The 12,509-nt window shown below is 31.3% G+C and overlaps 1 protein-coding gene across 1 annotated transcript; it reads right to left on the bottom strand.

The window, feature by feature from the left end:
• Nucleotides 1–207: 207 nt before the first annotated feature.
• LOC114276584 (cytochrome P450 716B1) lies at nt 208–8,688 on the bottom strand. Its single transcript, XM_028218362.2, has 4 exons — nt 7,914–8,688; nt 1,981–2,446; nt 852–1,042; nt 208–687 (listed from the first exon to the last, which is right to left on the bottom strand). The coding sequence occupies exons 1-4, from the start codon at nt 8,529–8,531 to the stop codon at nt 376–378; spliced, it is 1,587 nt and encodes a 528-aa protein (XP_028074163.2). The 5' UTR covers nt 8,532–8,688; the 3' UTR covers nt 208–375.
• Nucleotides 8,689–12,509: the final 3,821 nt, after the last annotated feature.

Below are 12,509 nucleotides of genomic sequence, written 5' to 3'. Positions count from 1 at the left end.
GGTACAATATATGCTCTTCTCTTCTCAGCTACTTACTTAACAGCTCCATTTTGGACCATACATAGCATTTCAAAGCACTCAATTTATTATCATATTAGCACAAATCTTTATTTAATTTTTTGTTTTACAACCAAAATAAGCACTTCTGCAATGCTAAGCAAACATTAATTATAATCATATGATAAGAGAAATGCTATGTACTCATAATTTTTACTTAGAATAAGTACTTAGAATTTTAATAATTTAGAGTTAAACATGGTGTCATGCAGATCACACTTAAGAAAAATCTAATTCATATACATTTCAAATTCTCAATACTTTTCTTGATAGAAATTCTAAATACGTAGATATCTTGAAAAATCTAAAGATAGCTTTCTACACATGAATCTTGTTGGGATGAAGCTTGAGAGGAAGCCCCATAGCTGGGTACGGCGTGGGCTCACGTACAATGGGCTCATTGGGGATCATTTCTGACCATTCATAATTTGTGATCAAGTGATGGATTATCAAGAGAACTTCAATTCGGGCAAATTCTGCCCCGGGGCAAATCCGATAGCCTGCTCCAAAAGGAATGTAAGTATATGGAGGGATTGAGCCACTAGGGTTCTCAAATCTTGATGGATCGAACTTTTCTGGCTCTGAGAAAATGTTCTCATCCATGTGTGTAGGAGAAGTCGCCCAAAATACCTGCCAAGTTAATTGTTCCAATGAAGTTTCTGATTTCTATATAGTTAAAAATCAAGTTTTATTTTTATTTTTTAAATGTGGTTTGAACCAATTGGTCTATAGCAGCGACGGATCCATAATTTTTGGCGACTCTTCGACTCAAGATAAAAAAAGTGGAACCACACCTGCCAACCCTTGGGGATGTGAAAACCAGCAAAGGAGATGTCTCTAGAGGTACGTTTGAAGTTGCCAAAAACTGGAGGAGTCATCCTCATGATCTCTTGGACCACTCTCCATGTATACTTCATCATTTGTATCTCACTCCATCCAAGCTTTCCACCATTTTCTTCTCTTGCCTTCAGAGCTTTCTTTTGCTCTATCAAAACCCAAGCAAGGAGAAAAGGAAAAATAAAAAAAATAAAAAAAGGTTTATCAAGGGCCAAATCATTAGACCATGTTTAATCAAGCAAGTTTAACTATCCATTTGACAGGCAGATACACGTATTAGTATTAACGATATGATTATATATTAGTGAATATTGATAAAATTCTAATATATATTGGTCAATACCCTTAGGTCTTAGGAACATGATGTCCCGGTTCAACTTTTAATGAGACGTAAAGTAAAATCTTAATAGGAGGCACTTTTTTTTATATATTTCAAATATTTATTAATATTTTGTATATAAAATGTATTTTCTATAAATAAAATTGGGCCGTGCTATGTCCCCGAAAATCCCCCCTAATCCCCCGAATTTTCAAACCAAGGCAAAAAAAAAAAAAAAAAACTTCCCAAAACGACGTCGTTTTGGAGATCAGGGGGATTAGGGGGGGCTTTTTTAGGGCTCCAAATCATTTTCCAATAAAATTTTGGAGGTTTATTTACAGCCTTTACTATTGGGGTATTTAGTCAATGAAGATTTTTATTAATATTTTTTAAACTGGGTCCCTATATAAGATTTTCTTTTTATTTTTTGACTTTTAGATAATTAATATATATATATTTTAACTTTTAGGATTGGAGCCTTTACGCAATTTTTTTTTTTAAATTTTTTATGGGCACTGGACAAAGAGGTTCACCATGATCTATTGGACAAAATGGTGTGTTTTCAAAATTTATAATTGGACCTTTGACAATGAAGTTTTTCTCAAATTTCAAATAAATTATTAAATATTCTACATATATAAGTATTGTATAGCATATTTAGTAATTTATTGGGTCCCCTACCATTATTCGGTCACACAATTTTGCATTACATGAAATTTTGTAATTTTTTATTTATAAATATCTTTTGCTCTTATGATATTGATTACCTTCCAACACTTTGCTTCTGACCTCAGCATCTCTAGCAAGCAGCCTGAGCAACATGCACAGAACAATGCTAGTGGTGTTATGGCTTGCTATCATGAGAGTCACACAATTATCAATGATTTGCACATCAGGAATAAGTTCTCCATTTTCATCTCTCAGAGCAATGAAGGTTGAGATCATATCCTCTTGAGAGCTGACCTTTCCCTCTTCCATTTTTCTTCTACTTTTGCTAATCAAATTGGACAACAATTTAGTTACCCGACGCCTCGCTTGCATCGCTTTTCCAAACACAGTTCCTGGAAGATCCAAGGGAATTGACCATGCTCCTTTAATGGCAACTATAAAATCTGCGAAAAGCGCATCCTTCTCCTTCCCTTCTGGCAATCCAAACAGTAGGCTGCAAGTAACCTTGAAAGTGATTCTCTTCATTAGTTTCACCCCATGTGTTGAATCCTTTCCATTCAGTTCCTGCAATGAATTTTAGATCACATGAGGCATGTAATTGAAAATATTATTGTTCTTTGATCTTACTCTCTAGAGCAGTGCTATTCAATTCAGGATTCCAGCTTAACATGTCAAGCACTGATTGGTCAATATTATAGTAGTTTCATAGCACTATTCAATCAGTACTGTTTGATATTAATAAGTACTCTCATAACATTATTTAAAACCATGTTATAGAGAAAGATTATAGATGAGGCAATTATCATATTAAGCCCTTTTTGGCATCACTTAAAAAAGATAAAAAGTGAAAAAGTTACTAAAAAAGCAAAAAATTTTATACTATTCATAATGTTTGGACGAGAATCTAGGGTTGAATACTCAGAGGGCAAAAAGACAATTTTTCCCTTGCTTTTGTCCCTTCCTCTTAGAATACAATTATTAAAGGGATACTAGGGTTTATAGAGGGTCTCATCTCAACATCTCCTCTCCTTCTCCAAACACACGTGTAAACACTCCTCCGTTAAGCCGTTGATAGTCCCTCACCCTCACACCGCCAACTGCTGGAGCTCCGCCACAACCTTCTCCTTATAGCATCACCAAAGCCGTCATTCTCCAAACAGATGCTAAACAACCACAAATTGAAGCTGCCGACAGTTCCTCACCCTCACACTGCCAACTGCCGGAACTCTGCCACAACCTCTTCTTACAACATCACCAAAGGTGTCCCAACACGCGAGCGCGTCACATCAGTATCAGAGGGGAAGGCCCAACCGACATCCAGATCTGCACCACCGCTGACCAGATCTTCACCATTTCGGCCCCCTATCCCCCAAAGTAGAAGGTAACATCTCTTGCAGTCCAATATTTTTGCCCATGTCAAAAATCTGTACATAACCCCCTTTCCCACAAATTGTTTAGCTTATTCTGCGCCATGTTCGACTTTTTAATCCACAGTACAAGACGGTGGTATGAATTTGTTTACCTTTTTTTGGCTTCCATATTTCGGATGTTCACATAGGCATACAAATTTGTGTTTGCATTTTTATGGATTTTTCAAATTTTTGGCAATTTATGTCTCTCGTCTTTCCCCTTGGTTTGTTGGTTTGTTTGATGAATTTTATTTTTATTCATAAATGTAGTGTATCTTATATCTTGGTATGTTTTAGACTTTTACATGACTATAAACGATGAAGAAATCAACTTCATTTTGTAGTTGAGGATCTTGTTTTCGACTATGATTTTGTTTATATACCATATTCACATTTGAGAAAGTTTTTTCTTTTTCTTTTTTTTTTCTTTTTTTTTTGGTGGTGGTATTTTACAATTTTTCATAGCATCAGGGTAGTACTTTCTTTTGATCACAACCGAGCCTAAATATCGATTCCCTCACCCCATGCCCGGTAAGAAATTCCCTCTTGTTCGACTTGTTTACGTGGACCACTGTGTTTCTTTTATGTTGATTATTTGTGATTAAGAAATAAAATACATAGCACCACCATGAAAATAGATAATTTTATTTTTAAATTATAATTTGTCTTAACTATATTAGCAAAATCGGAGTAATAATTGTTATAAAAATACCTAACATGTAATATGAAAATTCATACACAATGGTTCCTATCTAGGAAAAGCAATGTAGGTGTCGACCATTTTTTCAAGTTGTAATATTTGACAATTATTTTTTAAAATCTAAAAAATTTAAGAGAGGTCAATACAAATTTTTTTGGGGGATTTGGTGATAGCCCTCTCACTATCTAATTTGTCTTTTAAAAGGACAAGAATTATATAAGTACTTTCAAAACCCCCTAATATTTTAAAACTTGTTTCTTTTACCATATTACCCTCACAAAATTTTACTTTGTATGAAAATAAAATTTTACTCTGTATGAAAGTAAAATTTTACTCTGAAACTAAAAGTAAAATTTTACTCTGTATAAAAGTAAAATTTTACTCTGAAAAACGAGTAAACTGTAAGACTTTGAAGCTAAAAGTAAAATTTTACTCTGTATGAAAGTAAAATTTTACTCTGAAAAACGAGTAAACTGTGAGACTTTGAAACTAAAAGTAAAATTTTACTCTGAAAAACTAATAAAATGTTACTCTACACAAAAGTAAAATTTTACTCTGTATAAAAGTAAAATTTTACTCTGTATAAAAGTAAAATTTTACTCTGATTCTGTCAAATGAAAAAACAGAACAATAGAACCAGAGTAAAATTTTACTCTGGTTCTATCAAATGAAATTTGATAAAAAAACAACAAAAATAAATCAAAAACAAAACAAACAAAAACAAAACAAATTAATCAACAAATCAACATATCTAATTGAGAAGAAAAACTTCTAAAACTCGATCAACAATCACAAATCTCAATGAAAAGAATACATATGTTCAACAACACTCATACACACAAATATATATATATATACATATATTCTCAAAATCTTGAATGAGGAATGTAACGGCTGCGAGATCTTCAGATTTGGAGATCGTCTTCATCGATTTTGTGAAGTATGATCGATTTGGAGATCGTCTTCATCGTCTTCATCGGCTACGAGCTCAGATTTCAAATTTTTCATACGTATGGTACTATATATATAAGGGCAATATTGTGATAAAAAAAATAGAAATTATAAAATGTCCTTATTAAGGTAAGCATTTCTTACTCAGTGACTTTTTGAAAGAAAATTAATTGGGTTATCCTTTACCCTAATAAAAAGGCCCAAAAGGGGGGTTCCACCAAAAATCCCAATTTTTTTTGTTATAATAAAAAACAGATTTTCTCGATTTTCAAAATTATTCGAAAATAGTAGCAGTCTGAGCTAACGAAAAAATTAATATATTCAAAAAGTATGAATAATACACAAAATTTGATTGCTCCAAAATATATATATATATATATATATATTCGAAAAGTATATAACTCTCTTCAATAAAATAATATATATTTTTTGCTATGCCATATTTTACTGTGATATTTTTTATCTAATTATGAGCATAAGTTTATTGTAAGAGTAAAATTTTAAAAAAAATTAAGGGCAAAAGTACAAAAGATAGAAGAAATAAAAATAGTTTATATGATTTTATAAAAATACAAGTTATATTTTTGAACCTGTGCAGGAAAATACTATTTGGTTGATAGTGGCTATAGCAACAAGACATGATATCTAGCCCTGTACAAGGGGTATAGATATCACCAAAATGCCTATCGGAGCCGAATACCATAGAACGACTTCGAACGGTTCAACAAGGCACATTCGTTCTTGCGTAGTTGTATCGAGCGAACATTCGGTGCCTAAAAGTCGAGGTGGGAGGCTTTGCGGAATATGCCGAAGTTAAAAGTTTATGTTCAGGTGCCCTTTATATGTGCATCGATGGCGTTACATAACTTCATATGCAGGAATAGTGAAATTGCGAGGTGACGCTGAATATCACAGGCGACGACGAGTACGTGGCGCCGCAAATGCCCGACTACCCCGAATACACCCAGGTTGCCGCTATCATGGAGTCAGGGGATTCAGATCCAGAAATGGCCACTATAAGAGCGAATATTACGTACACATTGCAACAGTAAGCGCATGTGTAGGGCCGAAGTATTTGTTGGTGTGGCGGGTGTTATCTTCGCTGTATGTTGTATAAAATTTATGTATGTTGTTAAAACAAAAAATTGTATTACGTAATCATAGCTTAGAAGGATATAAGCCCTGTTTGGTAGAGCTGTGGGAAAGTGCTTATAGCTTATGTCTAAACAGCTTATAACTTATAACTTTCAGCTTAAGCTGATTTCCAGCTTATTTTTAAAGCATCTCCTGCCCCACTCAAAGAATAAGCTGATTTCTGACTTCCACAAAGCTATAAGTTATAAGCTATAAGCTAAACCAAACGCATCAAAATAGCTTAAATTAAGCTGAAAGCTGAAATAAGCTGTAAATAATTTCTGCCAAACAGGCACATAATTTGTTGTACAAAATTATCAACAACCAAAAATAATATTGTATTTATCAACAACCAAAAATTCATAAACACGTCAGGTTTTTAACATTGTAATTGTATTTTTAAATTTTTGAGATAATAAAATTAATTTAAAAAAAAAACTTTTGAAAAGTTTGCATTTGTATGTTTTAATTTTGGAAATTTTGTTTCACTGTCATTAGTAATATTATTGAAATAATTTATAAACTTATAATGTTATTGTTCATGACCACAGATTAACATAGAAAATAGGAAGGAAATATGTGTATATTTCATGTGACAGCTACGGTAATGTATTTGTAGCGTGAAGTAAAAAATGCACATTTGTTGACCAACAGTAGCACATCAGTTATTTTTGTTTAATTTGTTGCATTTTATTTTTTGGATTTTTTAATTTAAATTTTTTTTTGGTTTGCTATTTTTTTATCTATTGCAGACCAACAATTGTACTATTGGGCTGCCACCATCATGACATTATTGAATTCAACACAATAATTAGAAAAACACAAGATTGCATAGCTCACAAGTAAAAAACAAAAAAAAACAAAAAAACAAAATCAGTACAGCTCAGTGCACTGCCTCAAGTTTGAACATGCAGGGAAAACATGTCTCCATTCAGAAGGGCAGGAAGATAATTTTAATATTTCATATAATATTTTAATACATATTTTTTCGTAAAATATTAAAAAATTATCTCAAACAATCCTCCTTTTTTCCTTTCCTTTTTAACCAAATAAGTAAAAAAAGTACACTTCTATAATTCATCCAAAACAACTCTTAACTGAATCCCAATTCACATTTCACAGTTTAACCACTTAATGTTACAACAATTTATAAAATTAAAAAGACGAAGAAGAAGTTTATTTATGCATTTAATGAACACAAAAACAAGCATCCAAATTATCAATCAGGATTTCTCATTGACTTCTTATTTGTTGGGCTATTGGGCCCACTTTTAAGTCTAATTTCGATAATTGGAACCGTTCATATTTTAAGATTTGTTAATTATATCATATCTGAAACAAATCAAATTGATCGGATATCAGAAATATATTTTCTGATATCCGATCAACTTGATTTTTTATAGACATGATATACCCAATAAATCTTAAAATGTGAATGGTTCGGATCATTAAAATTGAACTTAAAAAGTAAACCCAACAACACAGCCAGTAGAAAGTCAAGAAAGGGATTTTAATTCCCAAAATATATGTAAGGGTTGTAAGATATTACTTGGAATAGTTGTTGCTTGACCAGTAAATCCATTTCACCATCAAATTAAAAACTATTTCTTAAAAAAATTCAATAAATAATTTTTCGAACATATACTTTTTAATATCCGATTAATTTAATTTTTTATAAACATGATATATTTAATAAATTTTAAAATATAAATAATTCGAATCATCGATATTAGATTTAGATATTAGATTTAAAAAGTAGACCCAATAACACCGCCAGTAAAAAGTCAAGGAAGGGATTTTAATTCCCAAAATATATGTAAGGGTTGTAAGATATTACTTGGAATAGTTGTTGCTTGACCAGTAAATCCATTTCACCAACAAATCTTTGAAGGCTCTCAGGTCTGAGAAAGTTCATCATTGCCCCCCTAATAAGCTTGTGTTTGGATCCTGAGACCTCAAAGATGCTGTGCTTCCCAAATATGCTTCCTGAAGACTTTGGTAAGTTGCTGACAATGCCATTGTCACCCCCACTGAACACTAACCTGTTACCAGCTTGCCCGGTGACAACAACCGCCTTTGAACCGACTAGCGAGGTCTTAAACACCGGTCCATACTTGGCGACGCGGTCTGCAATCCATTTATCTGGCTCGTTTTGCTTCTGGGCCTTGAGGAAAGTTAGGGTTTGTCCGACAATTGGAAACCCATAGGAACCCGGGGGAAGGTTTTTGCCTCGATGAAGAGAGAAATTGAGCTTCAAGTATGCCCCAAGAAGGGCTATAAAAATGGTCACTAGGATAATAGCTTGAAATGGAAGTTTTGATTCAAAAGAGGGAACTTCAAGGTTAGAGGGGACATCCATTGTCACTTGGCTACATAAAGATGAAGATGCATGTTTGGGTTTTATATAGAGGGAAAATCTAAGAATATGGGACAGATAAAAAGGCCACATATACATTAACAATTTAAAAAATTAAAAAAAAAAAAACTTATAAATTACAACATCAATTTTTATTGGTAGAAAAAAAAGAAAAAAGAAAAAGAAAAAGAAAATATATAGATGAATAACTTTATCCCCCCTCTTGTGTTCATGTTGAGTTAGGAAAGATCATAACAGAAAGGAGTTCTAAGGTTTCGTTTGGGAATATGTTTTTTTTAGTAATTTTTTAATTTTTTAGTTAAAATATGATGTAAAAAAAAATAATATGTTTGGGATGATTTTTTGACTTTTTACGAAAAGATGTGCAAAAAGTAAAGAGAAAAGAAAATTTTTAACTTTTTAATATGAATTATTAGTTTTTTGATTTTTTTAATTACTTTTTGAGTAAAAAAGCCACTTGCTAACCGATGCCTAAATTCTAAAATGAGACATCTTGAGTTGTGGTCAACTCTTTTTTATGTGATTAGAAAGAAAATGAATGGGAGCATTAATTAGTGTCATCGCTAATAATGTGACAGTGGGTTTCTACTGTCATAATGTTGTTGTGCCTATTTTTTTTTTTTTTGAAAAAGTGGGTGCCATATCATTAATTAAAATCTTTAAAAATGTTTTTCTTAATGATTCATCCTCTACCTACTTTTCTTTTTGAAAAAATTATAATTCAGTGTAAAAATATATAATAAATTTTTTTACAAATACATGAAAAAAAAAAATATATTTTTAATTATTAAAATTGATAAAATTTATCATTAATTTGTAATTATTTTTTACAATTACACTTATTTGTAATATTCTCTTTCTTTTTTGTTGGCCGGAGCTTGTAATCGATGCTTACGAGACACTAATTTATTTTATTAACTATTGTCCCCTTTTATTTTATTTTATTTTATATTTTAACCTTATGTTTCATATATATATATATATATATATGGGGGACAATTACTTGAATTTATTTTATAAAAACTTAATTGGGAATGATCACCTAATAGATAATTAATAGATAGTGCTATTGTATGACTTACCCCTTAACTCCATTCACAGAAATAAATTATGAAAAATATTAAAATAGACATAAAAATTAATGTTCTCTAATAAGATTCACTAATGCTAAGGGCATGTTTGATTGACATGATTAAAGTATAGGATTGAAATTATTAATTTGTGGGTCTAATAATTCTGTGTTTCTTTTGAAATTTTGTTTTAGGATTATTAATCCAACGGATAATTAATCTAACAAATTTGTAAAATTATTAGTAATGGAGTAGGGGTGTGATTATTAATCTAATAGATAATTAATCCAACAAATTTGTAGAATTATTAATAATAAGGTAGAGGTGAGATTATATATCTAAATTGGGAAATAAAATAAAAAGACTATTTTACCTTCATATGTTTTTTTATCCAATACAAATTAAACAATAGATAAATGTAATTTATCCTACTAATAATCTAATTAAATAATGAATACTATACTAAGGCCTTGTTTGTCATCTCTTAAAAAAATTAAAAAGTTAAAAGTTAAAAAATCACTATTTTATTTAAGTCATATTATCTTATTTAAGTCACATCATCTCTATATCACATCACTTCAAATCTAATTTATATTCAACTCATATTTTATAAAAAATTAAAAAATACACTTATTTAAAATATTTTAAACAACTTCTAATTTAATAAAATTATTAATATTTTCATTATTAATTTTATGAATCAAACATCACCTCAGAGTTAAAAAAATGCGACACACATGTGCACATGGCTAACTCTACATTGCGTGGAATCCACAATATTAGTTAGTGTCTATATTCAATTTATATACACCGAACAAGACACATGTGAGTAGGGCATTCCCACAAGGATGCCAATAGATGCTTCATCACACAAAGAACAAGAAGTCAACTTCACTTAACTAACTCCAACAGCTATATATGTGCGGATAGCTTACATCAATATTATTACTAAATTTATTTATTTATTTTTGATCGGTATGGGAAATAAATTATTTTAATAATTTTTAAATTTTTTTTATAAAAATATATATAAAAAAGAGTAAATAAAGATATATTTTTTTATGTAAGATGTAAAAAAAATAGAAAATAATATAACAATTTAAAATAATTTTTTTAAATAAAATTACAAATTACAAAACGAGTAGTTTACAAATATAAACAAATTCACGGAATCCTGCGTTTTCGATTGCTGTGATTCACAACCAATAGGAAGTGAGAGGGTAATTTTTGGTGAAAATTGGACCGAGCTATGAGTTGGACTTTATGGCCCAAAGTACAAAGGATTGGGTAAAAAGGGCTGAAAAATTACTCCGGCCCAAGAGAGATGTAGTTATTCCGGCCCAGAATAGATGTTGAGTTACTTCGGTCCGGACAACTTGAAGTAAGACCGATCTCAGAGTTAGTTCGGTCATGACGTATTCAGGATAGATCGGTCAGAACCTTGCTACTCGGTAGCTCGGTCCAAACATACCATGGGTTGAACAGGAGAAAACCGAGATAAGGAGTAGTAAAAGGAAGGGCCGAACTAAGGATAGTTCGGCCTACTTTGTGGCTCAGCATAGCCAGTTTTACTTCGGTCAAATGGTAGTTCGACCATGGTAGAAGCCATCCCACTTGGTTTAAGCAGTGGGGGAGGGTGTAAAAGGATAAGCATTATCCTGTAGGAGTATGAATCCTAGGAGGACTCTGCATGGAGGAATAAAAGTCCTACTAGGATTGTGCCATTCGAAACCTATAAAAGCTCACAAACATCACATTGGAGGAGGTAACACACACAATTTTATTTTCTGAATACATTGAGCTTTGTCTATCTGTCAAGTTTGCTGACTTAGGTATCGGAGAGGTTTCCGGCACACACCCGCCGGCTAGCTCATGTTTGTGTTCTCAGGTGACAAAGCGACGTCGTACGGAGGAGCGTGGACTTAGTCAACAGGATTATACGAGGAGAATTATTTCTTTCCCGAATAGGAAGATATGAACAAAGGGCATCAATAACATAAAGTTTTGATTTGGACCACTAAGGTCAAGTTTGGCAACCCAAAAATAATCCATTTTTTTTTATCTTTTTATCTTTTTTTCATCATATCACCTCTCTACTTTTTTGCACATCTTTTCATAAAAAGATAAAAAATGCACTTATTTAAGTCATCCCAAACAATCCCTAAATCAGCAGCACTATTGCAACATAGAGCTGGCAGTGAAAAAACAAAAAGAAGGTAAAACATTACATCAGGAGGTGAGGCTCACCAATTAAAACTCTCCAACAGCTCCTAAATTGGTTGTCTTAAACATTTTTCATAACATAACAAAATTCGTGGCCTTGAACATTTTTCATAACATAACAACTCCCCAGTTTCTTTTTTTAACTAATTTAGGGAATCAATTACCTAAAACACTATTCTTATAGGTTCCTTGAGCAATTCCATCGTTTAGGGAGTAATTTATTGGAAAAAAATATTTTGAAATTCTAATCCTTAAACTCTAAAACTAGCTCTAATGAGTTGACAGTGAATTTCATTCACTGTGATTTCACTCACTTTAATGAGCTTGCAGTGGATTTCATTCACTGTGATATGATGTTTTGATTTTGATTTGTTTATTCATTTATTTTCATTGCCATGTTATTAGTCCCATTCACTGTGATGTGATGTTTTAATTTTGATTTATTTATTTATTTATTTTTTTGTTCTTCTTATCATATTATTAGTACTTTATTAAAATATTAAAATTAATGCTCTGAATCATTAATTGTAATCCGTTTTTTTATTCTCCTAGGAAGTTAGGTGAGAAAAGACATAAATATATTATAATTGCGTTATAATTGTGTGTCAGCATGTATACTCGCATTTTCTTATTGGAAAATTCTATTTATATCTTTCTTATGATGTTTGATTTAATGATTATGATAGTTAATTATGATATATTATGATGTTAGTTATAATATTATTTTAATTATAATTTAAAAGTTATTTATTTATATTTTATA

Source organism: Camellia sinensis, chromosome 1 (genome assembly GCF_055761805.1).
Source record: "Camellia sinensis isolate YWXY chromosome 1, ASM5576180v1, whole genome shotgun sequence".
NCBI lineage: Eukaryota > Viridiplantae > Streptophyta > Magnoliopsida > Ericales > Theaceae > Camellia > Camellia sinensis.
Note: the sequence above shows the minus strand (reverse complement) of the source record. Positions and strands in the feature narration are given on the sequence as shown.

What these genes read in the sequence shown, in the direction of transcription:
- LOC114276584 (XM_028218362.2), bottom strand. Translation starts at nt 8,531, where the DNA reads ATGTATATGTGGCCTTTTTATCTGTCCCATATTCTTAGATTTTCCCTC. An exon ending in TCAAGCAACAACTATTCCAA is followed by an intron (nt 2,447 to 7,913) that starts GTAATATCTTAC and finishes AATTCATTGCAG; the next exon opens with GAACTGAATGGAAAGGATTC. An exon ending in CAGAAGCAAAGTGTTGGAAG is followed by an intron (nt 1,043 to 1,980) that starts GTAATCAATATC and finishes GGGTTTTGATAG; the next exon opens with AGCAAAAGAAAGCTCTGAAG.